The sequence below is a fragment of the Lissotriton vulgaris genome, chromosome 2_1 (assembly GCF_964263255.1).
Source record: "Lissotriton vulgaris chromosome 2_1, aLisVul1.2, whole genome shotgun sequence".
Classification (NCBI taxonomy): Eukaryota; Metazoa; Chordata; class Amphibia; order Caudata; family Salamandridae; genus Lissotriton; species Lissotriton vulgaris.
Window position 1 is genome coordinate 1,557,721,372 of NC_141687.1, and position 26,887 is coordinate 1,557,748,258.

At 44.3% G+C, this 26,887-nt stretch overlaps 1 protein-coding gene across 1 annotated transcript in view; it reads left to right on the forward strand.

Moving 5' to 3' along the window:
* The window catches only part of UBXN4 (UBX domain protein 4), a 210,254-nt gene that overhangs the window by 37,535 nt on the left and 145,832 nt on the right, over window positions 1-26,887 (forward strand). The window contains exons 2-3 of the mRNA XM_086954984.1: window positions 4,457-4,559; window positions 5,184-5,212. Of these exons, the coding sequence (XP_086811110.1) occupies window positions 4,457-4,559; window positions 5,184-5,212 (132 nt within the window). The remainder of the gene's footprint in view (window positions 1-4,456; window positions 4,560-5,183; window positions 5,213-26,887) is intronic.

Consider the following 26,887-nt stretch of genomic DNA (forward strand, 5'->3'; position numbering starts at 1 on the left):
TAAACTACTACCGTAATAGGCACATTTCTTGTCTCTTTAGGTGTTTAATTATAGCCAGTATCAACCGTAACTGACACATTTCTTCCTGTGTATTCTGTTGATTGTTGTTTAAACCCAGGTCTTCATTACGATTAATGTTGTCTGTCAGAATTTAACCTCAATCGACTTTGGCACTAATGAGGCTCCACTGAGCAATTAACACTAACCTTAGTCCCTGGCTGAAATAAACATGAGTGGCCTAATCAGGAAGGAGTGTTAATGTTCCCATGAAGTAGTTAACATTAATTACCCTATTCCTTAATAAGCCTGTGTGACCTGTAGCAGTCATAACATCAATGGTTACAGACAGTAATGCCTGGAAATGTCGGTACCCAGAATTGAGTCTGAATGGGCCGAGGTAGTGATCAGCCTCAATGTTTCCATCAGCAATGAACATATATTGTGCCACTCTAACGAAAGGTTGCATCCGTGGCTGCCCCTCCACTACAACCTCCTCCCCTTTAGGTAGAGTGGCACACCTGCAGTGTATTACCTTATGACTCAAAAGCATGTCTAAAGCCTAGAAGGACCTGCCTTGTCATTGGGGACGCCAGTGATTTCAAGTACCAGTGTTTTTTCCGGAGAACCTCGGACAGTGGCCCTCTCTGTCATCTATCTCTATGCCACGCTTAGACTGACATGGGTTACTCTTGCGAACAGCTTGTCTCTTCCCAGAAGCGGAAGTGAGCGAGTTGTGTGTTGCTGTTTCCCCGACGACCCCAGTTTGACCATGGATACCCGCAGTTTGAGGAGGGAGCATAACCTCTACAATACTCTGACCAGATGACTGGCATCAGATATTTACAGCTATGATGAGATCTGATGCCCCATGGAGAGGGGTTTGGGCTACCGCAACAAAAGAAAACAATAAAGACAACTTGAAAGTGTAATGGGTTTTGTTTCCACTTGCAGAGCATCTGTTGGAAAAGAGGAAAGCAGGTTAATATCCCATCCTATCCCACTGTAAAGGAAACCACGTTGAACACTCCGGAAATGCCAGAAGGCCTAAATACATTTGGATTTCTCAAGTGCTGTCCAGTTCTGGTTGCTATCCTGTGGTATTTGGGGATGCCGGTTACTGTAATGATCTCTATAAGGAAAGCATACAAACCTTAGACCTCAATTGTCTGTTTGTAAAATGTCATGCCACAATATTGGCGCAGATGAAACTGCTTCCTTTTGGAGTATTCTGGGGTCCAGCTTCTGTTTTGCTCACTCAGTAGTGCCTAGATTCATCTAACATGCACATCAGTTGACTTGGATATAATGGAAAATTTACCTTTACCACTGTGTACTGTCAGTGTAACATAAAAGACTGCTAAGGAGGACATAACTCGTTACAGACGAAATGTGAAAGACTACTGCACAAGACGTGCACTACCTTCCAATTTAAATACACTCTTAACAGTATCACTATGAGTCTTTCTGGCACCAACGTCTACCGTCTGTGTCGCAAATGTCATGAATTGTAACATACAATTGGCATCTCAGCTGGGATCATTTATGCATACATAGCTGAACACACACAATTGGACATTAGACACAGAAGTCTATCAAGTCTTTTAGGCACAAACATTTGTCTTTTCATGTCACCACAGCATATGGTGGAAATTAGGATCCATGAATTTAAAACACCATATTTAGTCTTTCATCTGTCTTCAGATCAGGTTGAACATATTCCAAAAATACAAGACTCTAGCTCAGGCTTGTCACTGATTTGGTCCCTGGTCCTTGTAGAAGACTCAGCCAAGCTAGAAGGCACCACCGGAAATCAGGAGTGCACGCGTGCTTCTGCCTAAGCACTCCCCAAGTCCCCAAGAGTTCTCGAAGTGAAGCATTTAATAAAAGATGACATTATATTTATAGCATGTAGGCCACAATTGCTGTCGAGATTTCCAAGTTTTGCAGGAGGTTGGAACTCATGTGAGAACTTGAAGGGAACTGCAGTTGCTACATCGCCTCACAAGAACCAGGCTGTGTGAACACATGCTAGATGTACAAACACTGCTCAGTTGCCTTTGGAGAGGCAGTTGGATTGTGGGAGGAGAAGTGAACTTCTATTTCATCGTGATGTAGTGCTCTTTTAAGGAGGTGCATCTTCAAATCTTTACTAAACTAGAGCAGGGATGGGCTGGCTCTGAAGGATACTACGATGTAATTTCAGAATCCAGGTGTTTAAATAGGAATAACCAGTTTCCTTATTTTTATCTTTTTTGCACTTCTCTGCCTCCAATCTGAGGTTGCTCTGTTTGCATGTGTGCCAAAAGCCACTGGAGGTGGTTAGCGTGTCAGCCAGATTTGCAAATTTGATTCTTGGATGACATGGAGCAGGGCTTTGCCCCATACAGTTATGAGAGTATGTGGGCTTTGAAAGCAGCTCCTTAAGTTTCTCTTTGAGAGGCATTCTTACTTTCTCTCATTAGAGACATTTTTGCTTTAGGTAAAGTTTGTTTACAGGGTGAATCCAAGTGACTTTGCAGTTTAGGATGGCATGTGACTTTTTTTTTTTTTACGGAGTTTTATATAGAGCGAACTTGACCCGAAGGTATTGGGTATCAGAGCGCTTTACATGAGCCCCAGTTACGTTACGTGACGACACATTCATTTTTGTTAGGCACGGGGAGATTAAGTGATTTGCCCATAATCCCAGGATGTTGCGCATCCGTGGGATCAGACTTTGGTGTTCAGTTTGCTCCTTTTCCAACATGACCAGCATGCTGATCATCCCCTATCAAGCTGTGTCCTGCAGTGCCTAATTTTTTGCTGGTTATGTTATGTTATTCTGAATTTGTTAAGCGCGCGGCACCCAGGGGTTTCATGGCGCTGGTAGTGAGGAGAGATAACACAACAGTTAACTTAACCCGAAACTTGCTTGAATAACCAGGTCTTAAGTGCGCTCCTGAACTCCATGAGATTCGTACATCTCCTGAGCGACAAGGGGAAAGAGTTCCAAACCTTTGGAGCAATATGAGCGAATCGACACCCACCAAGACGTTTCCGTTTAAAGGAGGGCAGAGTGAGAAGAGACTGATAGGCAGAGCGGAGATTGCGGGTCGGCTCATGTTTGATTATGAGGCTGTTGATAAACATGGGGCTTTTCCCGTGGAGAGCCTTAAAGGCCAGGCATCCTACTTTGTATATTACCCGTTGGGCTATTGGTAGCCAGTGAAGAGTAACCAGCAGTGGTTTCGCTGAACTCCTACCGTGGCTTTTGAAGATTAATCTGGCCGCCTGATTCTGCACAATTTGCAAGCGCTTAGACAAAAACAGGGGAAGGCCCAAATAGAATTTGAAAAGTCTAGTCGGGAGAGGACCAACGCGAGAACCACCTGAATGAGGGCAGGGTGTGTGAGTAGATGGGCAATTTTCTTAATTTTGCGTAACTGAAGGAAGCTGGACGAGATCACCGCTCCCACCTGACTTTTCAAAGAGAGATCGGAGTTGATGGTGATCCCGAGACTTTTCACCGAGAGAGAGGGAGTGGGAATAGATCCCATTGTTGACGGCCAAAAATGAGGGCCCCAGCTGATCGAACTTTTACCAGGGAGTACCAGCTCGGTCTTCCCTGGGTTAAGTTTTAAGTGGTTCAACTCCATCCACCTCTGAATGTGCAGCATGGTAGCTTGAAATTCCACGGAGGAATCGGTTGCATCCAAAAGGAAAATTAGCTACAGGTCGTCAGCATAGTTATAAATCGTAACCCTCCTGTCAGAGCATTACTTACAAGCACAGTCCTTAAATGAGGATCGGGGTTTGTGTTTCATCCCTTGTATATGGGAATGCCCCTTATTGTGCTCCAGTATAGCAAAGCAACTATTTGCCTCGAATAGATCGTTCCACTTCCTTCACCCCGGTCAGTGCTAACAGTTCATTCAAGAAATTGAAGCACCACTTTGGCAAAGCGAGGCTATGTGAGGTATCGGGGTAATTAAACACCACTACAACAGCGTCTCTTGATGTCACTTTGCTAGAATGTACAACAAGGGCAATTTTTTTTTCCTTGAAGTACCGTAAAGCGTCATAGTGGGAGATTCTAATTCACAAGCATACATACTATTAAAATGTCTTGCATACATCCAAGGATGCAGTGGTGCATTTCGTTTCCAATAATGTATTTTTGATCTATGTATGTTTTGCAGATGTGTTTATCTTTTAATGTATGTTCCAATGTGCCGAACATTTGTTTTCAACCAATCCTTTAGTAGAACATTTCTGTGCCAGTTAGTGTTTTTATTGTTATCTCTAGGAGTATGCTACACATTAATTCTTTATGGTTAACACGTGCAATTCTGTTTTCCACTGTAAAAATAGCAAGTCTACCTAATCATAGGCAAACTCATTTTAATAAGCATGATTATTATTGGTAATTATACACTTCAGCCTCCTGGATGTGATAATAAGCTGCTACCTCTTGCAGGTGATGATGAGCAATCGACACAGATGGCTGAAAGCTGGGCGAGTGAGAATGTTGCAAAAACAGCCGCCGAGGGATTTGTTGCAATTAAAATAGACTCCAAAAGGTTTGATTGCATGTTAACATTTTAAACTATGAGGTATTCACAATATGCGATGTTTGTTGTCTATATCTGCATTGGCCACTGTTTAGAAATTCAGCCCTTCTAAAGTTTAGAGCATGACACTTTAATGAAATTGAATTAAGTAAGCTAGCAGTTATCTCTAATGTAACCTTTATAAAGATTTTGAGTCTGCCTGAATATGGGTAAATGTACTTTGTTTTTCTTATGCTATCGTCTGACCAATTAAATTTAGGATTCTTCACTTTACTTGGATCTTAAATTTTTATTCCTTTGAAAATGTTCGTTAAGAGTATGTGAGATTCTGTCATACCTGTAATATTTACTTGTTATGAATTCATACCTAGTTTTCAGGTCCATTGACCATCTGTTTCATTTTTTTTGTTTTGTTGATGTGGGATTTGCCTTGCTATATTAACTTGTATGGATTTGCTGTGATGCCTTTTCACCTAAGTATAATTGACAGTTATGTGATTTTTGCACCCAAATGTCTACAAACTTGTTCCCTTTTTTATGCTGGCTAAACCCAAATATGTTCATAAAAAATACATACATTTAGATTTGTTGCCTTTTTACTAAATGTTTAACTTACTTTCTTCTCTCATACAGTGAAACATGCTTTCAGTTTTCTCAAATATGTATCCTTTATGCAAGCATTAAAATGTTGCTATATTGGTTGTGTGGGGTGCCTACAAAAATGTAAGTTGTCTGTTTCCACAAGATGCGTACCCCTGGCTGGATTATGTGGTTTTGTTTGCTTTGTGTTTATGTACCTTCGGTTGTTGGCTTTACTAAGGAATACTTTGATGATTTACTGTAAGCTCTTCAGTTGCATTTAACTCTCATAGTAAACTCAAATTTATAGGTAGTGGCGGGAATCTGTAAACATATTCCGCAAATGCAATTAGCATTGTTGTATAAGACTGTCATCCTAAATGTAAGCTGCAGAAATGTATTTTTGTTCATCCTGTTCCACCTTCTCCAGCTGCAACAATATTAGCTAAAATGGTACCCAGAAGGTAGGGTGCCAAAGAAACCGGAATGTTATCATTTGTCGGCTGGGCATCTGTATACTGCAGTTTCACTGAGGAAGGATGAGAACAGTTGTATTCCTCTCAGCTTAAAACTAGTAATAAATATGAACAAGAGAAATGGAGGGCCACACAAAAGATGAAGAGTGCAAAGAGGGGGAAGAGCTGGAGTCTGAGTAACAGTAGCGACACAATATAATGTTAATATGTAGACCTTGAAGTTTTATTAATGTATGTATTTAGTATTAATAGACAAATGAGAGAAAGTGGATTATTAATTGGATTGGATGGTTTTCCAGCACAAGTAATAAGGTCATCCATTATCCTGATAGGAATGGCACAGAGGCTCAATTCAGGAAATTGTGTAATTCATTTAGAATGACCAACACTGTTAAAAAATGTGAAAACATAACACAATAAAAATCCCATGCCAATTTAGATGCATAGAGTAAAATGTATTGAACAAAATGACAGTAAAATGACAAAAATCCAATAAGGGTAAACGGAATGTGAATGTTTAAAGTTTTAAGTGATAATAGCGCTGCAAAGCAACATTGGTTGTGGTAGATGGGAACTAGGCATGATTTCAGGCTGACCATGCTGGAGCTCGGTTTGGATACATCAACCAGGTTGAACCTGATCTGAGATTATATCTTGGGACTTTGTCTTTTTTTCTGGAACTCAAGCTTCTTCAGTGCCTTAAGGCGGCCTGCTCCACTGATTTCAGAATGGTGACCGCAGAGAGCCAATCAACTAGCGTATTCTTGTGGAGTGGCGCTAAGGGGCGTGGCAGCAAACACCTGGAGCTCGGGCACCGCCATCTCCAGCTTCTGGCTTTGGCTCCCTTAACGAGCGGCAGGGTTGGGAAGAGAGAAGTGTCAAGTGATGGAGAAAGAGAAAAGGCACAAGCAGACCGGTTGCGGAGGCTCAGCCATAAGCCCTGAAGCCGGAGGCCCGGAGGTAAGCGGCCTGCGGTGCAGCATAGCAGGGGAGTGAGCTGGGCCGGCTCTACTGCGCTTGGTTGTGTGTGCAGACGGGCTCTTGGGCCCTCACAAAGACCCTTACAAACACTCCCTAGCAGGGGGAAAAAATCTTGCTGTCTCCCTGTCTGCTTTCTCCCTCCCTGCCTACTGCCTCCATTTGCAGCCAGTGCCTCCCCCTTACTGCTAACAACTCACCTGCCAAAAACTGCTCAAACTGTCCAACCAGCCAGATTGGCACAAGGAAGGGCACATGCAGACAGAAGAAGGGACTTCAGAATACTGCGAAAAATGCCAGAAAGCTCTCAGCAAGCTCCCTGACACTGGCCCTACACTGCATCAAGTTAAGGTGAAAAGGTACAACTGCAGCATACAGCATCCTTGGAGTCTTTATAATTTTGGAGCAATTTGGGAGCTAGCATGGAAAGTACCGAAAACACACTTGAGCAAGGCTATGGCAACAGTAGCTGTAATTTTATAGCCACGCCATAACCAAAACACGAACAGCCTGACCTGGTCTTCAATCCCCTAGACGTGCGTGCTCGTGCCCTCCACCCAACAATTATGCACAAAGAAGGGGTGTGGCGGTGCCATCTATTCACAGGACCGCCTACTGATTAACTGACAAAGAGAGTATCAGGAGCACAGCATGAGTGAAACTATGCAAAATGTCACATGCTAGAAGGGATGGGGCAGGCGAGCGGAAGCGGCCAAGCCAGGTCTTGGTGCTGCCCGACACTTATCCACTTTCTGACACTCTCTTCACTTCTTTCTGACACTCTCTCACACCTACGCGGACTCACCCATTACCCACCAAGAGTGAGTGCTCGCCCCCCCTACCGCCACCCAACAAGAAAGAATCAGCAGAGGGGGACGTGGGCAGGGTGGAGGGTGGTTTGCGGCACAGCCAAAAGAAACGGCCAACTAAAGGGCAACCATGTGCTCAATCTGCCCGGGCCGAAGCCTTGTGGAAGAACTGGCCATTGACTATTGACCACCAGGCCCCGATTTCGGCAGTCAAGAAAACAAATTTCAAATGAGGTCAGGACGAGTAATGAGGCCTCTCCCAAGCAAATCCTTAGTAGGAAAGCGAAGAGGAAATCACAATCTGTTCCAAAGCATACCCAAATGCAGTCTGGCCTCTCGCATATAGAAATTGAGTCGGAGAAAGAAGATTCAACAAGCAGCAATGCTGGCGAGGAAACAGTAAATGAAAAGAAATGCAACACTAATTTATTTTCAGATTTGCTTCTTGAAGGACGCAGGTTCAGTCCTCTTCTCGAGTAACTGCAACATCCAAGACCTGCAGCCTCCCCTTTAGCCACTAGAAACCATCACTCAGGTAGGGAAGCACCCTTCAGTCATCCAATGCTAAGGCGGAAGGAGAGTTGGGTCCCAGCCCTGATACTGCCATAAGTCCACCAAACCATAGTCAGGCATCGCTGACATCAAGAATAGTAGGGCCAACGGTCCTGGCGGATGTTCTTGCAACCCATGATAAGGACCCGGACTCCGATTCACCCTGCAGTGGCAGTCATCGCCCCAACATAACGGCATGGGACCCAGTCCTTTTCATGCCTAGACCCCAAAATAGGATCACAGAAGGACATGATGCATGCAAAGACAAAAGACACAGCATAAGGCTGCAGAACTGCCAATTAAACGAGACCTTAACCATAACACAGGAGGACAATCCATCTCCTACAAAAACCAAGGTTCTGAGCTCATGATCAATTTTACAACTCTCTTCTACCAAATGGTGACAAACTATATCACTCATCCTCCGCGCATCAGGAGGAAATTAAAGGGAACCGAGAGGAAAAGCATGGTTCGCTATCATACCCCTGCACGAAACAATGGGAGTACATGTTAACGGCGTTCTCACAGGACTTGCCCCTGGCCCTTGACTTAAGAGTCATCACACAAGATAGTTCAGCTGCCTCTAGCACAACCAAAGGCAAAAATGTTAAACCAGGCAGACAGGACTGACCAAGCACCGACCAAACAAGTACGGAGAGTGCCCGGGCATCTCTGCTACAAACTACAGCAATGCAGCTACTGGTTGAAGCGTTCCAATATCAATCAGACAATATGGATGTTCAGCTGACAGTACTTAAATCCTAGGCAGTTTTTGTTGCAGGCATCGATGGGAAAATTAGGGGAATCTCAATTTAATCATCAAACAGGCACAATAAGATTTGCTTGCTGCACAACTCAGTTGCAGCTGTGGTCCAATTGCGGATAAATTATCCTCTCTACCTTCTATGCTCAGCAGTCTATAAAAGGAGGCAATAAGTAACCACATTGGGCTTCAAAAAAGGTTAGACACACAACCGAATGAAGAACAGGTCCCTGCTTCAACTTCTCCAACTACTCGCTCAGTACAAATCCCTAGCAAGTTAATAGTAGACAGAAGCACAAAAAGACAAGACCCACACACCGGACACCCAACTGCCACGGCAGACCTCAGGACATGCCCTGACACAACTGTCTAAGGAGATCTACCCCAGTCCACCCGTAAGCTAAAACACTATAAAAAACAAATGCTAGGCAAAGGCCGTTTCAAAGGAGGAAGGGCCAGAATAAAAAATCCATCCATAACCCAGAAGACATCTACCCAATCTTCAGGCCTAAAATAGAACAAAAAATGGACACAACAACGGAATAACCCAGCTGGATGGCAGAGTTTCCAGGGGAATCCTCAGAGGACCCTGAGAGATCTTCAACTGAAAAGGCTCACCACCAGCAAGGTCCTGTGAAGCAGCGATCACAGCCATAACCTACAACAGCTCTAAACTCCCAGCCATCGCACAACCCTGGCATGCAAAAGAGGGCCCCTCTGAGGAAGTAACCAAGACAATCGGGAGAATTATCTCAATTGCACAGAAAATTCTTGCAGAAAGTGTGACTTTTGAGAATTGGGGTATACACATCTCCCCATACTGCAAACCTGGCTACCCCTCTCCTTTGCTACCATTAGGTAAGGCCAGTGAGCAAGCTGAACCGAACCTGTTCGGTCTTAAAAGGAGCTCTGGGGCACTCCCCGAGAAGTTTGAGGACCACCTTGGATGCACACCGCGGTTGCCGGAATACAATCTAGCCAAACTATTCAGTCATTGACTATAGGTGGATCTCCAGAACAATCCACTGTCAATACGGCAACTAATGACAGGCACTGGAATCAGCAGCAGATTCTATGCCCTTCAAATATGCCCTTTAGCTATGCACATGGAACATCAACTGTCTTGCAAGCATACTGGGACTTTCTCTACAACATCAGAAATAATGACATTATCTTGATGCAGGAAACCTGTCTGTCAGAGCCACATCAATTGTAGGGATATATGTGCTTTTCTACGCCTGCAGCCAAAGGGGCAAGGTACGGCCACTTACAGGTAGGCTTGGCAACGTACGTTTCAGCAGCTTAAATCACCTCATTTAGCCCTCTGCACACCACCTTGCCATTCATTTATGCAGTCAAAATCGCCACCTCACCTCAAAATGAGGCTACTGAAACAATAATCGTCAATGCACATATCCACCCGAAACACAACACCAAAGCTGCCAAGCAGTTGGTTGATCAGCTCGTGTAACAAATAAGCAAGGGCAAAGCGGTGGACATTATTCTCAGTGGGGAGCTCAAATTATACCTGCTTGGGGCTTTTCCAGATGAAACCATGGTAGCTCAAACCCCGATCTGGGAAATCCCGGTGCAAGGAAGAAACAACCAGAGCTGCCCAATGAAGGTGGAGCAGACTAATTGGCCGACTTGGAACAACTGAATCTAAGAGCTCTTAAAGGCAGGTTTCAGGAAGACAATCCACCAACGGCTCACTGTTCCAACTGGTTATTTCTTTTCACCTAGGTGAGAGAGGTGATCGTCGCCTGCAAGAGACAACCCTATTAGCAACCATGCCAATATTCAACAGGGTGAAGGAAATTTCCAACACTGTCTTCTCGTTCAACTACAAGAGGATTAAGTTCGCTCCGGCATCCATAGGGCACTTATGTCAGTCTGCAATGGTGTTACTCTGTGAACACAGAGGTTCAACAGACAGTAAAATCCTTTACCACCAAGCTGGGGGAGGCCTTCACTGCACTGCTCAAAACAAATCACTCCCATGTAGCCAATGTGATGGGGTGCATTCCAAAGGGACAAATGATTCAGTTCAGGCAGCTTAAAAGATCTATAAACAGCATTTTAAGGTCCCTACAACGGAACTTCAGGACCTCGGAATGCAAAGTGCACTACAACAGCAAGAATTACTGAAAAAGCTGAAGTAGACCATCAACCGATCACAAGAAGATGAGGTCTGGGCAGTGTCATTTGCAGCCATCAAGCATAATGACAGTACGTAATTCTGGGGTACAATCAGTAAACTCGTATACCCTTCACACGGGGCAATCAACTCTCACATAGCCGAAGATGCCTGGGCAACGTACCAGGGGGACTACTTTAATCAGCACTGCCCTCCATACACTACAGACTTGGGAGCCAGCACTCAGTCAAACACCCCTATGGAGACTTTCTCCTCTGTTACCTATCTACCAAATCCACTCCCAAGGTCACTCAGAAGAAACTCAATTGTGCGTCAAACCAGCAAAGGCAGAAGAGAAGGGGCACTGGGGCCTAATGGCATTTCCCCCTGCAATCTTTAAGCATAATATGGACTTCTGGGCAGGAGCATTAGAGCCGCTCTTTCTCGAAATCCGTCTCAGCAGCATAATTCCAAGCTCTGGGGATAGGATCATGCAAAAGAACTATTGCCTAATTGTCCTCATTGACAATGAGGCAAAATATTTTGCAGGGACCTTACTAGAGGAACTCTCAATGTGAGCAACTGACAAGGTAATAATATCACTAAACCAAACTGCGTTTTCAAAAACCTCGGGTAGGACACAATCACAGCCATATCACTGCTCATAGATGAGGCAAAAGCCTCAAACCAGCCACTTCTCTGCTTCATCGATTACAGGGCAGCATTTGAACATATGGACAGGGCAAGGCTCTGGAGCAAATTGGCATGATGGGGCATTCCCCGGACTCTCCTGGACCTGCTAATCACTCTACATATGGACACATGGGTGCAGGTGAAACTGGGAGGAGGAAAGCACCTCTCAAGGCGAATTCCAACAAGCAAAGGGCTCAAGCAAGGGTGTGTCCTGGCACCCACATTGTTTAACCTGTTTTTTACTGACCTGATGCTGGCAATCAACGCCTGCAACTCCCTTGCCACAAGGCTAGGGTGCTTGGTGCTCTCGAGTCTCATGTACACTGACAACATACTTCTAGTCAGTCATACTAAGGGAGGCTTACAGCGCCTTCTACACACAACACAGGAATATTCGGATAAAAACAGATTAAGCGTCAATTTCGTCAAACCGCTTACTGTGACGATTGGCAGCAACTGGTCAAATCACCCAGCATGGTTCTGGGGAAACAAGCATATTCATCCAACTACAGACTACAAAAACCTTGAGGTGATCGTTGACAAAGCTGCCAACTTTGTGCAACAAATGGATGCTACAAAAAGGAAAGGCCTGGCACTATCAGGGTCGATATAGAGTTTAAAATTAAACGGACCGTCCTTCGCCCCTCTTCTCCGGATGTTGTATGCCAAAATGATGCTAACAATAAAGTATGGCAGCGAGCTCCAAAGTGGTAGGGATGCTAAAATCTTAGGCAGCACACAATTGAAAGCAAGAATGATCTTCTGTCAACCCAAGTACACCTCACCAGCACAAATCAGGTTGGCCTCAAAAAGAAGTCCCTGGTGAGGAGCATTCATCAACCTCTAGGGCAAAACCAGGCAAGCGGCCTCGGTACTCAACCACTACCTATGGCAGGAACTCCAACAGAGGAACTTCTCGCCTGCCGTAGTATATTTGAAGGACTCCCTGGCCAGGATCGGGTTGACCCAGTTATGGGAAACATCAACCACCCATCCTGTGTTTGAAAAAAATCAGTAAGAAAATCAGTTAAACTTCTCTCCTTGGAAGAAGGCAAGGCAGAATTCTACACCAGAGCACACGTCTGGATGTCATTAAACACCTACACTGAACCAGCATCCCAATAAAACTACCACTGAGGCTTTCCTGTAACAATCAAAGACTAATTCTTGAAATGCTGTCTGGGCTTTCTATCATGCGTATCTCATTTTCCCCATTGGCTGAGAGAATCCATAACAAACATCTGCTGCTTGTGCGATACGGCCACTGAGGTCATGTCGCACTGGGTATGCACCTGTGAAAAGCTGGTGGAGGAAAGAGAAATACTGATAGTTCTGTTTAACCAAAGAGGTATCAGCTCATGGAGACAGGCCGTGTTGGCTTAGCCCCAGACAATCCACAGCTGTAGTGCCAATTGGTAAAATTCATCGCATTGGTGCATAGGAAATTGCCAAAGGATGTGATACGCTGAGAAGACTCTTTTTTTTTTTTTTTTTTCTTGGTACCTTGCATCCACAAACTACTGGTTGCTGTCAGCACTCAGCACCTTTGTACATGGGCTTGGAGCAGGGACCTTGAAATAAGGTCTCTTGTTACCACTCCAGGCAGAGACCTGCCTAATTCCTAATCCCTCTTTCTGCACATAGCACTATCAGACGTGTAAACTGTGTTTTAATATTGTCATTTTATGGTTAATTCTAGCATAAATACTACAATACATTTTTTAAGTAATTTTAACTCGGTCTAGCATATGAGAGTTTTTATCCGACTACATGAGAGGTTTTATCTTAACATATGTGTAACACAGTCTTACATTTGTATTCAATGTTTTATTGGTGGTATTATTCTTGTAAGTGTTATAGGTAACTATGCAAATAAAATAAACTTGTACTTGATAAGGCAGCAGGCTGTATCCGAGGAGGACTCCACAACGTTGACTAAAGCAATTCTGGGCCATCCGCTTATGTGACAACACAAACATGACATCAGGCCTACCATTGTAGGCTGGCATCTGCAGTTTTAAGACTGCAGCCAACCTGTCAAAAGGAACCATTTTACAGGAGTAAACCTCCTTTTAAATGTCAAAATTGGGCCCGGTCAGCAGTGTCATAGTGCACTTTAATAAAAACCGCAGCATCACTCAGTACAAAATGCAGTAACCACGCAAAAAGGTAATTTCTCACAGCCACCTTTAAAATGGATTCGGGTTAGGCATGGTTTGCTTATTTTTTCATTTGCAGTAGGTACTTGAATCAATTGACATTTCAGTGATGTTGATAATTTGTATATTATAGTAGTGGGTGTATCTGGACCTATTGTTGTCCTTAAATGCGAACACTGATATTTTTAAGAATTCAGAACAGAGGGGCAGTTAGTTAAATGGCGGTCGGGTATCTGGTTTAAATTCAGCTCCATCTTCTTCGTATGAATGTAAACACAGACCATCTCTTGTAGGAGAGCCTCATTTTTGCTGCCTCAATGCCATGCCCAAGCTACAAGTTGTTGCAGGATTCTTCCCTCCCATTTTTGACTCAATGGGACCACATTGTGGCAACTTGAAACTAGCACTCAGACATCTTTAGTTCAGTATTTATTTTTGATTGCTTAAAAACTTTACAATAAAATTAGCATAAAAACAAGTAATCAGTGCACAGGACATCAAATAAATGGGAACTAAAATCATAGTTGCTTGTAGGGCTGTTACAGTTTCTAATGAGTAAGAGCTGCAGTTAGACCATTATAAGCATACCCATGCCATACTTTTCACAGTGTAAGCATTCTCCTCATCAAACATTTTTAGATTTTAGATTATCTTTAAACCTTTTCTTTAAAAGGATATCTCTGCCAATAAATCTTTGAACAGATTCATTGTTTTGAGAAAGTTTTGTATAGTAATAAAAACACACCTTCAGAAATATCTGCTTTGTTTCCTTTCATACTGGCATCCATAAATAATTTACAAACCTGTTCACTAGTGTAGCTGTCTCTTTGAAAAAGATGTGAGCATGTCAGATCAGCATTGGCTAACCAGTCCTTCATGTAGGTTGCCCACCGATTCTGGATTCGTGTTCCTTTGAAATTCCTGCCACATGAGATGTTTTAAAAGGTTTCAGGTTGAAGAATGAGGATTATAGCAGAAGGATAGAAATTGTGACATAAATGTATATTATTGTATCTGCTGATTCAATTATAATCTGACACTGAGGGCTAGGTTGCAGGAGTCTGAACATTAATCTGAAGGCGGTACATAAAATCAAATCCATCCATGTTGGTAACCTTTCTGTAAAATGCTACTAACTCGTGTACAAAGGGTGACCTCACCCTTGCCAAGAATGGCTGACCAAATTATTTAGAAGTCAGGGAAGTGCAGGTTATTGTAAAGCCATTTAAACCTATACTTTTTTTAAACAAATTTGCCTTAACATTTATACCAGCTAAATTGCCCTAAATGAGCATTGCCCTTCATTCGCCATCACAAAGTAGTTTAATTTGATATTTCCCATAAAAACCTCTGCAATTCGCAGCTGGACTAAATTGCAAGCTCTTTTCCGAAAAATCAGAACACAAGCTATTTTCATTAACACCTAATTTGATTTGAGTATTTTCACCATTTAAAGCTGTTATGCTACACTGCAACCCCATTGCAGTGTGGTCAAAAAAATTGTTGTCGACGTTCTCCTGAATGCCCTGTTGGGAACCCAGTCTGGTTGGAGTAATGATGTCCTTGTAAACTTCATTTGCCGCAACTTGATGAGGGGGGTTGCATCATTGTTGATGAACGATGCTGTAGAAATTGACCCCTTTTAGGGGGACAAAGATGGCATTTCCTCATTCCGAAGAAATAGTGAGGTTTCTGTACTATCGTTGATTCATAAAAAATAACTTCAGGATACTGATCCTGCATCAAGATTTAGGACCACTGTAGTAGTTGTATTGAATATTGTCTGTGGACCTTCAAGACACCTATTGTTGCAATTCAATTATTCAACTCCACAATCCCTCAGATTGCCAGTGGGGAACAACACTTTTAATTCTTAATTCTGCCATTTGTTTTTTCGTCTGCATTATGAGTTTTCACCAAAGTGAAGGCAGTGGCAGCTGCCCCTGCCAAAATGGCTCTGGGGCATTGCATTCTTAAGTAGGTAATTGGCTAGTGAGAAATACTGCTGCTCCTAGGATCCAGAATCTTTCCTGCTTCTGTACAAGGTGAATTTATTGGTTAACTAGACAAAATCTGTTCTGTCCCCGATCCAGTCCTTCTATTACATGCGGGCAGTTCAGGTTATTAAGCAATAATTATCTATCTGCCCTCAGAGAGGGTGACTAGTATTCCAGAGCTGTATTTTTTTATTCAAGAAGATTCTGGGTCAACAGTTATGTCCGGATGAGTCTTCAGGCGTCTTGTATCTTTCATGTCCCTTATGCACTATTGCCATGAACATTTAACTTTTAGTGGAACCAGTTTAATGGGTGGGCTAAAGCAGCACAGTCCTTATGTGAGCAGCAACGTCAGTGATTACAAAATTCGAAGCCTTTTTAAAGGGGACCTTTTACTGACCCTGTGGCTGGAATTGTCTTGTTAACAGATTCCTCACTGCAGGTTTGTGAGCTCACCTCCAAACTCATGGATTACCTGCAGTCTCACATTTTCATCTCAGGTTGTATGATCAGGCTGTGAGTGGCTCTATGGAAAAGTGAGTGGTTGTCGAAGTACTTCTATGGGTCTGTGAATGGGTATGTGAGTGGTTATGGTGGTGTGTGAGTGGGCATATGAGAGGTTGTATAGGGATGTGAGTGGGTGTGTGAGTGGTTCTGTGGATGTCATCAGTGATGTCACTGACCATGTCATCAGTGATGTAATATGTGAGGTCATAAGCAATGCATTGCGGGAGCGGAAGTTATAGTTTGCTTATATAACTATAATTGCTGGATTTCACTGGTTTTGTATAATCATTTTTTTTCAACAAAGACAGATATGGCCTAGACATGCTCACCATTAATAGCGAGCAATAGGATCTATGCAAAATGGTTTACAATACCACAATCAATCGCATACGCATATTTGTACTATAAATACATTGAATGCTGTCTCATATCAGCAATTGCTGTGACAATCCACTTCTCCCAGCGTTAGGTGTAAAAGAGTGTTCACTCTTTGTTCTCAGTATCCCCACCCCTTTTTTAAAACAAATAAGGGTAACGTAACCCTCATGTTCAGATCCAAGCACGATGAATCTTTATAATGTGCATGACCATCTTTATATGTCCCAAGCGCAGTTTAACATACTTTAGTACCCTGTGGAGGAATCTATTGTCATGGGGTTTACCAGCTCCTGTAACATCTCGGCCCATGTCATGCAGGGTGCTTGGTCCATGCCTGCAGATTAGGTGCGGTACTGGACCATAATCGGAAGGTGATCCTTCTTTTTTCTAATAATCCTAGCAGCGCAAATCTGCAGAGAAACATTTTGTCCATAGGGCCTTGGATAACATCAAGAAGATGGACTGTATGGAAGGCTGTAATCTGATAATACCTCTCTTAGGCGTTGGACTATTTCTCTCCAGCATTGCTCCACCTTGGTGCAACTCCAGATCAAGTCTAAAATATCAGCATATTCTATACTGCATCTTGGACACCAGTCTGATCTGGGCCGGTGAATTCTTTGTAGTCTTGTTAGAGACGGGTAAGATACACCACATAAAAATGAGCGTGCTTAAAATTGGAAAATTTCCAGACCCCTTTAGAACCAATGTGCATACTCTTTTTTTCAAACTTTCTCTATCAATGGCTCTGGAAGATCTTCTTTCCATTTAGATTTTTATGATCTTGTTATTTTAACTCTGTTCTTCTTTAGGGCCTTGCATAAACGGGAGACCAGCTGTCTGGAGGATCCCTTGTCTAATAGGATAGCCAGTCTGTGCATACTCTGCTGTGTGTTTGGAAAACATGTCTGTCTTTTTCTGTCTTGGTCAGTTTAGCAAACTGTAAGAATTTCCGTTCCTATCGCAAATAGCTCCAGTGCTTCAGTAATGTGTTACAACGATCTCCTGGTTACAAGTCTCTAAGCGTCTCACATCCTCCCTCCACTAGATTATGGACATGCTATTGTTAATTTTTAGAAACCAAATTGGTAGCTTTTCGGGGAGGAGGGGTTTGTGCATTAAAACCTTGACCGTAGTTTCCCACAACCTCTGTTTCCAGCTTTAGCATTCCCCATCCAATGTTACTCCTTTTAGCTGCCCATGTCAAAGACATCAACAGGCTATCAATTTCCCTCAACATGCTCCTAAGTATAAGGCACTGTCAATTCTATAAGACATGTGAGGATCAAGTTAGAAAGGCTATTTTTACTATTTCAGTACTACTGGCAACTGTCAATAGTAGTTTATTTAAAAATCTAATACAGGCCATCAGGCCAATCAGTATCCTGCGCGCATTGTAATAAGTTTGTTTGTCGGATGTCTGTGCCACTTGCATCCTCAAAGAGCATAATTTCTCGATCTTTCTTCTCAGTCCCTGGTTTAGCAGCATCTCCAGCGATCATCCCTTCAAACCTGCCAAAGGAAACACCATCACTTCTCTTTATTTTTTTTATTTATATTTTTCTTATGACCGAGCATAAAAACACACATTGCATTATAATTATGAAAACACAACCAAAGAGTATTACAGTGAGTCATTGGTTAAACTTCATTTACCTTATTTTGGCCCAGAGACTGTTAGTTGTCTAAGCAGTTACCACTTTCAATCTGCCTCTGGGTTTGTCAGAGGATGTCTTATCTCTCCTGTGGGGACTGTGCGTGGATTCCCTCTATACACATTCCATTTGTCCCATATTTTCCCCTATTTTTTTGGGCACCCTTGTTCACCTAAACGGACTTTTCTGCCACCATACACCAGTCCATAGCTTTCTTCCAAGCTTGAAGAGCTGGTAGGATATCTGCCCCTCAGTGACTAGCTATGTTGCCTTTCGCTGTCATTAGACCTAAGGTAGTCCTGGTTTGATCCGCTTATCCCAGATCAGTGTCTTCCCACACATTTAGGAGGCACCATTTGGGAGAGAGTGTTAAGTCCTCTCCAACTATTCTCCACATACACACTACTACCGCCTCCCAGTAGTTCTGGATTTTTGGACATGTCCGCAGTATGTGGTAGACCAATCCCTCTTCACCACAGCTTCTGTAACAGATTGTGTCCACCTTTCTACCCGTTTTAACCAGTGTGACACAGGAAATGTAGGTTCTGTGGAGGATTTTGAGCTACTGCTTCTAGGCACGAAAAACAGGATTGTTGACCGCTTCAAGACTAAGATGTCAAGTGGGGATAGTCTGATTACATTGGGCCCAAGTATAAGTGAGTAATTGTAGGGCTTGATCCCAGAGGAACCTGCCCAGCCGTTTTCAGTTTGTATGTTTATTGCCAACGAACATATTAGAATTCTATCTAGCTAGCAGTACATGTTGTGTATGAGTGTAAAGAATGTGAATTCTTTTTGTGTAGGTTAGAACGACTTTCAAGTGTCTATACAGTCTACCCATAGCACGACTACCGCCTCTGTCATTCCTAGTTTTGTGCTGTGTCTTGGAGGACACCTATCCAGGTCCCCATCAAGCATATTCCCATCCCAACTAGTAGGCCATATATCGAGATGAATCTACCCTCCATACCTGCTTGTACCCCTCAAAAATGTAACCGTATCCCAAGAGCCACCCAAAAGCACATTCCCTGCTCATACAATCAGTAAGTTGTTGAGTATAACTGCTTTGTCCATTTTGACTTTAGTTTGCTAGCTTCTGCATCCACTGAATGTTTCTTGTAGAAACGCTATTCCCACTTGTGAGAAACTGGCCTGGTATATGCTGTACACATGCGTAAGTAGACACCCTACACCAGTCCAGACAACCCTTATGGTGATTTAGGAGGTCTTAGAGAACCGTAGAAAGCTCTCTAAGTGGTAACTGTGGAGAGCAGCCTTCAGGCTTAGTCCAGAAGGAGTGTAAAGCAGCTCGTTTTACCAGAATGCAATCTTGTAGGTATAGATTAAAAGAAAAAGAACTACACAAGGTATTTATAAAAATATGTATTGATTATGTATTACTCTCTAACACGTTTAGATATCGCCTGTTGTTTACTCAAACAGTTTCACAGGAGAGACCATCTCTGAGAAGCACAGATCGAGAGCTTTGGACAGCAGGCCCTGCTTATGCCTGTCATTATCTATAAGTTCAAAAATAGGGGCATTCCATGCACATTGCTCTGCATATGAAACGTCAGCAAAGAGTCTTGGATATTTTATATTTCAGATTATTTTTAGTAAACCATGTGGGAAAAGTAAGATTACAGTGGGTTACTGTTCAGCTGTTATGTTTGGGAGGTGTGAGTAGGATATTGTACCCTCTTGGATGCACAAACACAAGCTCAAAGCAGAAGGACTGTTGCTGGTTTTGGGTGATGTTTATGGACTCGCGCTCCATGTTTTTTATGCAGAGGCCGTAAATTTGGCTGCATACATATAAAACAGTTACACAGTTGCTGAGAGCAGAACTCTTTGTTATAACCATTCCATTGGCGGAGCTCTCCGTTTCCTGATATCCGAGTGCTGCTGCAGTGAGGTGACTGTCTCTTCACTGCACACCAGTGTTCTGTAGCAGAGCCCTCTTTGTGAATTGTGGTCTCTGCCCACATGCTTCTGCTTCCTGGCCTGTCACCTTACAACTGTTCCAGTGTAACCATTCGGTGATGGAGTGTTGGCTATGGTGGCTCATGACCGGGGCCCCTTTCAGAAAGGTCGCCGGTTAGGTCTGGGCTTCCAGTGAGCTGCATAGTTGGAGCCGCAGGCAGGCCTTGGTAACTTTTGTAAGGCTTTTGTTCTTCAGGCTTGCATGGTTTTCTTTAAAAAACATCATTCCAAAGCCAGTCGTTAAAGACCATATGATCAAATGGCTGAAAAAGTAGTCCTGAGGCAGGAACCCGAGGAGACCGAAGTGAATGAGTGTTTCACCACCCACCACCCACTACCCCCAACACTACCGTTTGAATATAGGACCATCTAAAATCCACTTCCGGAAGTTGTGTACATCTTTGTTTTCTTAAAATATTAGCAAAGTTCAACGTGTTCTGTGAAGAAAGACTTGCGTATAACCTCACAAGAAGTATCTATGGCCCTCGCAGTTTTTCTGATTACATTGTTTACTCCAAGACTTGCCGCCTTCAAGACAGAAGCCTTCCACATGTTTTTTATTCTATTGCTTATGGGAGGGCATGTGGTAGGCTTCTCTGAGGGAGGGTGTGCAACAAGGAAAGTGTAGATTTCTCCCGCCCCTCCCTCCCGCCAGCAATAAAAATTTAAAAAGCCGCTATGGCATGGCCAGTTCTGGCTGCGTCGTAGTGCTTCCTTTTGTTTTATTTTCAGCTATGCTTCACAGCAGCTGTTCTGCTGTGCCATGTGGCTAAAACAATTGACACAGGCATTAGCTTGCATAGGCGAGACCTATTGGCCTTGTCAGTTCTTGTTACTGCATGGTGTTTTACATTAAGTAGCCCTGGTTGTTTGTTCATTCTTTTATCCTTGCAGTATCTTTTAAACATTCTCCTCCACCCCCATTTCCATGCCCAGACAATTTATTTTTATCGATCTCTAGTTCCACTTCACATCAGGTCCTGTATCTCCTCTTACCCTGTCCCACTGTCTTGGTTTTCCACCTCTAGTTGTTTTTCAGCAGTTTCTTTTATGTTTGCATTTTCAAGAGGTGGCCAAGGATGTTTCTTTTTTTTAATTGTTCTCTCTACAGAGGTTGTATTTCTTTTCTTCCTTTTGCGTAATAAGTGGCTGTCGCTTGACCGCTATCCAGACAGGGGTTCTCTTCCCAACATGCAGCTTTTGTACCCTTTTGTTTAAATGAACATCCCATGTTTGAAATTTGGGCTAGGTATTTGAGTCTGTCTCATTTGTCAGTAAACATTCACCCAATTTCTTTCATCCCATCTATGCTTCTCAAATTGTTTGGTATCCCTCCACGCACTTTATGTTTCGAGTTATGGGATAATGTTACACGCATAATTGCCGATCCCGAATAAATCTGTACGTTAAAAAAACGGGCCGTTTTGCATAAATGTCTATTGACCTGGAGTACCCCCTTCAATGTGTAGCGTGATCTATACGCACCTGGCTCTGCAGATGCTAGTGTGCTTCGCACCTGGTTAGTCGGGTCCCACTTCGCAGGCAAAGTCCTCCAGCACCCGTGTTGCCGCCGCCCCGAGGGGCTCTGTATTCAGCACCTGTCGCTTGCTAAGGAGGGCTCTCTCTGCACGCTGCACGGGACTCCATTGTCCAGGAGCCCGTGCGTGACCCACCTGTGCGGAGCCTCGCCCACCTACCCACCGGCGTTTATACCAGCATCTGGCTCCCGCAGCGCGGGACGAGCCGGACGAAGCCCGGACAAAGGGCGGGCCTTCTGTGGACGTCCGGGGACGACGGAGGATGGGCCGGGCAATCCTATTTTCATCCGGTCCTAGCTCATGGTTAGTACGCTCCCAAGCGAGACTTATTGTAATCTGAAACATCTTGTGGCCTGCTTACACTTAGAAATTCATCAACTGAAAGTATGGGGAAACGCAAAACTATTGAAGGATGGAGGGGGGCCATCGAGGCAGCCAAGCGTCCGAAACAGTCCAAGACCAATACAATTTAGGGAGGACCATAACACGCTGCCATGAATTGTGTTATGGACCGCATAGATGCTATCGATGCCATTGTGAATGATTCACAAGAAATTCTGTCTGCTGATCTGGGGCCAGTGGAGGCGCTTGTTCCATCATCCAGGGAGGGGTCACGGAAGCCTGTTACACTTGAGTCAAGGAACCCACCTAATACCATCGGTGAAACGTTTCGAACCCTGGCTAAACCTGATGCGGCTAGGCCACTCACTCCAATTGCCAGACCTTCACCCCAAGGCCAACAGGGTATTCGAGAGGGAGAAGTGGAGTCTGGTAAAACCTCTCATGTAGCTGTTAGTGACACTGACATTGACATTGATTCAATTCCATGCTCCAATAGATACTCAGTTTTGGGTGAGGTCCTGCCTGGGGAGTCAAGTTCTAATGTTGCGTGTGTAGACAACTCTCCCTTACCTATTGATGTAGACAATGTCGACTCTGTTACTAGCATCAATGAATGCCCAGAAACTATTGGGGATCTTGCCAAACTAGTTTCTCTACTCAGGGACGAGATAGTCGCAATGATAAAATTAATTATTAATTTAGCCGTAGCCACCCCATCACACCACGACAATTCTTGGCCTCAGATTGGGGGTCCTTCAAAGGTAGTAGTTGCCTATCCAACCAAACTAAACCAAAGTGTTCGCCAGCTCACGGCGAAAAGCGATCCCAATAGTAGTAAGGCATCTCAGGCAAGTTCTGTAATAGAGAGAGAGAATAGTTCTGCTAGTTTCCCTAGAACTAATAGCACAAAGAGATCTGGTCCAGAGGGGGTAAATAAGGTAGCAACACAGAGCGGTTTATGCAAGCAAAGGGGCTCTAGTGGGGCTATTGGCCTAGATGGGGTTCCCCGTCCAGATGTGACCAGATCGAAGGCAGGGGTAACCTACTCCAGTAGCCCCATAATACAGAATCAAGTGGTTCCAAATCCTAGTACAGTGCAAAGCAGGGGTCAGACTTACAATAATGGTAACTTTCCGACAAACAAAATACTTATGACCAACGTTCCCAAGCAAGTTAGGAAGGCTGAGGGCACGAGTGAAGAGGTTGACTCTCTGACGAACAAGGCGATCCATTGGCTACGGCACGTCAGAGGGTGCAGATCGGTCATAAGGGATGACATCCTTAGAGCAAGGAGAATAAGTCACCCTAGGGCTACCCATGATGTTCTCAAATTAACCCTGTCCTCCAATGATCTAGCCGAGAACCTTTTCCAGATGGAATTTAGATCCAGCCCTCCGGTTAACTCCGGTATCCAGCTGAGGAAGATGCCCCCGCTCCCTTTTACACTGGTCCCTGCTATGTCTCAGAGGGAAACTAGACCTAGGATTTGGAATTCCAGGCTGGATTCCATTGATTGACTACCCAGTAGTGGAATAGGGGTCGTCAATGACCAAGTGTGGGTTGCCGATGGCGATCAAGGCCCCAATTGTAGTTTGGATAATGTGTCGGCCCATATAGAACTGACAGGGAGTTGCCAGCTTAACGATAGGGTACAACAGGACAATGCCGGGGTGGTTTCTGGTGACTTCGGCCCACCAACTTATATAGATCTGGAATCCTTAAATAAAAGGGTATAAGTATATATGATCTAGCTAACCAACCACCGGTGGGTGAAGTCTGCAGGGAAGGAGGAAGTGTAGTATCATGGAATATAGCTGGACTGGGCACTAGACAACAATCACCAGAGCGGGTTTCTTTTATAAGTACATTTGACGTCTGTATATTCCAAGAGACCTGGGCCTGTGAGCCCCAGTTTCTTCTGGGTTTTTTGAACTTTTTTGTCCCGGCTGTCAAGGGTCGCCCAAAAGGGGTGTTAACCATTTGGGTGCGACAAGCACTCTTTACCAGAGTGCTAGAGCTCCCGTCTGGCAGCTGCGACATCCAGCTGATAAGGATCATGACTGAAGCAGGGAGTTTCTTGGATATCTACAATCTGTATGCTAGAGGGACAGGAGGTAGGAAGTCGAAGGTACTGATTGCTCTAGACCAGTTGATTGACATTCAGCCCGTCGAGAACAATATATTAGTGGCAGGGGACCTAAATATGACCTATGAGCCTCTCAAAGTAGATGACTGGTACGTAGGGGAGGACGAGGAATCCCAGTGGGGGGTTCCTAAGCTGGACCTTGAACCAGTAAAGAAATGGTCAGACAGCATATTACAGTTCAATGCTTTGTGTAGCGAAAGAGGGCTTAGAGCACTCCATGGAAGAACTGTGAGTGACGTCCATGGAGCAGTCACTTTTGACAACGGTCGCTCTCAGAGCAGGATTGACTATGTTGTCTGTAGTATGGCTATCTGGTACCTGATCAAGGATATGAAGGTTGTGGATAGACAGGAGAGCGACCATAACCCCTTATGTATTACACATCGCTTGTGGGGAGGAGATTCACAGGGGTTAAATAATAGTGAGGAGGCCCTGGGGGAGATTGTCCCATCAAATAACTTGAGGCGGGTAAGATGGGCCCAAGTTATGATTAAAAGGGAAGTGCTCGAGAGCATTAGCGAGGAACTAGATAAAATCACTAAGGCTGTGGATGCTAGGCTGGAGGCTGGATCAGAGATCGCCAATCACTTGAAAGAAATTACGAAGTTGCACGACAACTTCGTTGAAAACGTAAAGGGACATTTCTACAGGGTAGCACCTAAACCAGTAGACAATAACAAGAGGCCTAAAAGAAAGGGTTGGTACAATGAGGCCTGCAGGTCTGCAAGATCACTCATAGGTCTTGCTATTAAAAAAAGAGATCTGCCTGCTGTCAGGAAAGCAAGGTTGGAGTATAAGACCTGTATTTTGAGGGCTAAAAAGCAATGGGATGAGCAACACTGGCAAGACCTAAAAAGTGCCAGTGCTGCAAAGGATTCCAGACTATTCTGGAATATAGTCAAGTGGGAGATAGGTCATCCTGAACAACCAACTAATCAAGTATCCCAGAGTAGTTGGATAGAATACTTTGGCCCCCAATATGCATGCCGACCTGAGGACAAGTCCGGAGACGCTCCAGCTATTATCTTCCACACAGCTCCCCCCTTTAATATGAGCAATGTAGACGCGGCCCTCAATTCAACCTCACGGCGGAAGGCACCCGGACCCGACTGGGTCCCAGCAGACGTTTTCCTCCATGATAAAGCCTGATGGGGCAGCTACATAATGAAGCTGGCCAATGCAGTGGCATTAGGGGCCCCGGTCCCGAAGTCTTGGCAAGGGGCGGTTATAATTCCCGTCTATAAGAAGGGCGATAAAGCGCTGCCCGGGAATTATAGGCCTATCAGCCTAATAGACACAGTCCAAAAGGTGATAGGGAAACTGACCTTAGAGAAAATAATGGTCTGGGCAGACGAAGAAAAAATCCTGTCCCCTTTTCAAGCAGGCTTCCGCAGGTTAACCAGCACCATAGACCAGATATTCCGTTTTACTTTACTTCATTGGAAGACGGTCCTGCTCGGAAAGGCAGCATTTATGCTGCCTTTATAGATTTGCGAGCCGCATTTGATCTGGTACCTCGGGTAAAGCTGTGGGAAGTTTTAAGCCAGATGGGTATGCCGTTGGAAACTTTATCCCTCGTGATGAGATTGCACGAGGGAAACCATGCTAAAATCCAGTGGGGGGGTTATGGGCAAGTTACCAACGACTTTACTGTCGAGCGGGGTGTGCGCCAAGGGTGCGCTATGGCACCCACGCTCTTTTCTTTGTATATCAATGGGGTGGCTGAACGCATGCTGACAGGTGATGAAGATGCCCCGTCACTGGCAGGAGCGAAGATTCCGATCTTACTATTTGCGGACGATACGCTCATTGTCTCCAAAACCCCCAGTGGACTGCAGCGAGCCCTAAAGATCTTTGAGGGATTTTGCACTGACCGTGGGCTAGAAGTCAACGTTACCGAGACAAAGCTCATGGTTTTTAACCGGCACCATAGCTTTAAATCGAACTTTTTTATGGACGGTGGAAAGGTGGAAAAGGTATCGGATTTTGTCTCCCTGGGCATCCACATAGCAAAGGGAGCTACCTGGGGGAAGCATATAGAAATGGCGGCCCTTAAATTTCGCCAAAATGCAGGAGCCATAACTGTGGAGCATAGAAAATCCTGGACAAAGCCGATCCAGCCAGCACTCCAAGTGTATGAGGCAAAAGCCATCAGTTCGGCTCTTTATGGTGCCGAAATATGGGGCTATGAGAATTTAGGGTCACTGACACTTGTTGAAAACAAATTCTTGCGTAATCTTATTGGCGTCCCTAAGAGCACACCCATGAGACCGTTGTGCTATGAATTGGGCAGGAAAGCAGTTTCGGACATGGCCAGACTGAGACCAATACTATACTGGCGTCGTATTTGGGCCACGCCGGAGCTTGACATTATGCCCAGGGCTTCTCGGACGTAATTAAAACAGACACATTTCGCAAGATAAGCTCGCTAAAAGAACTGTCCAAAATCTTATTCAAAATGGGCATGAAGGGACTATGGGAGAATCCCGAGTCAGCCTAGTTCCCTTCCAAAGAAGATCTAAAAGCTAGGTATTGGGAAATGGTTGCCTACCAGAAATGGAACAATGCTGCTCCTTCATCTATGGAGGGTAGATATCTGGAAGCGAAAGTCCTCCCCAGGTTGGAGCCCTATTGGGATATGATTA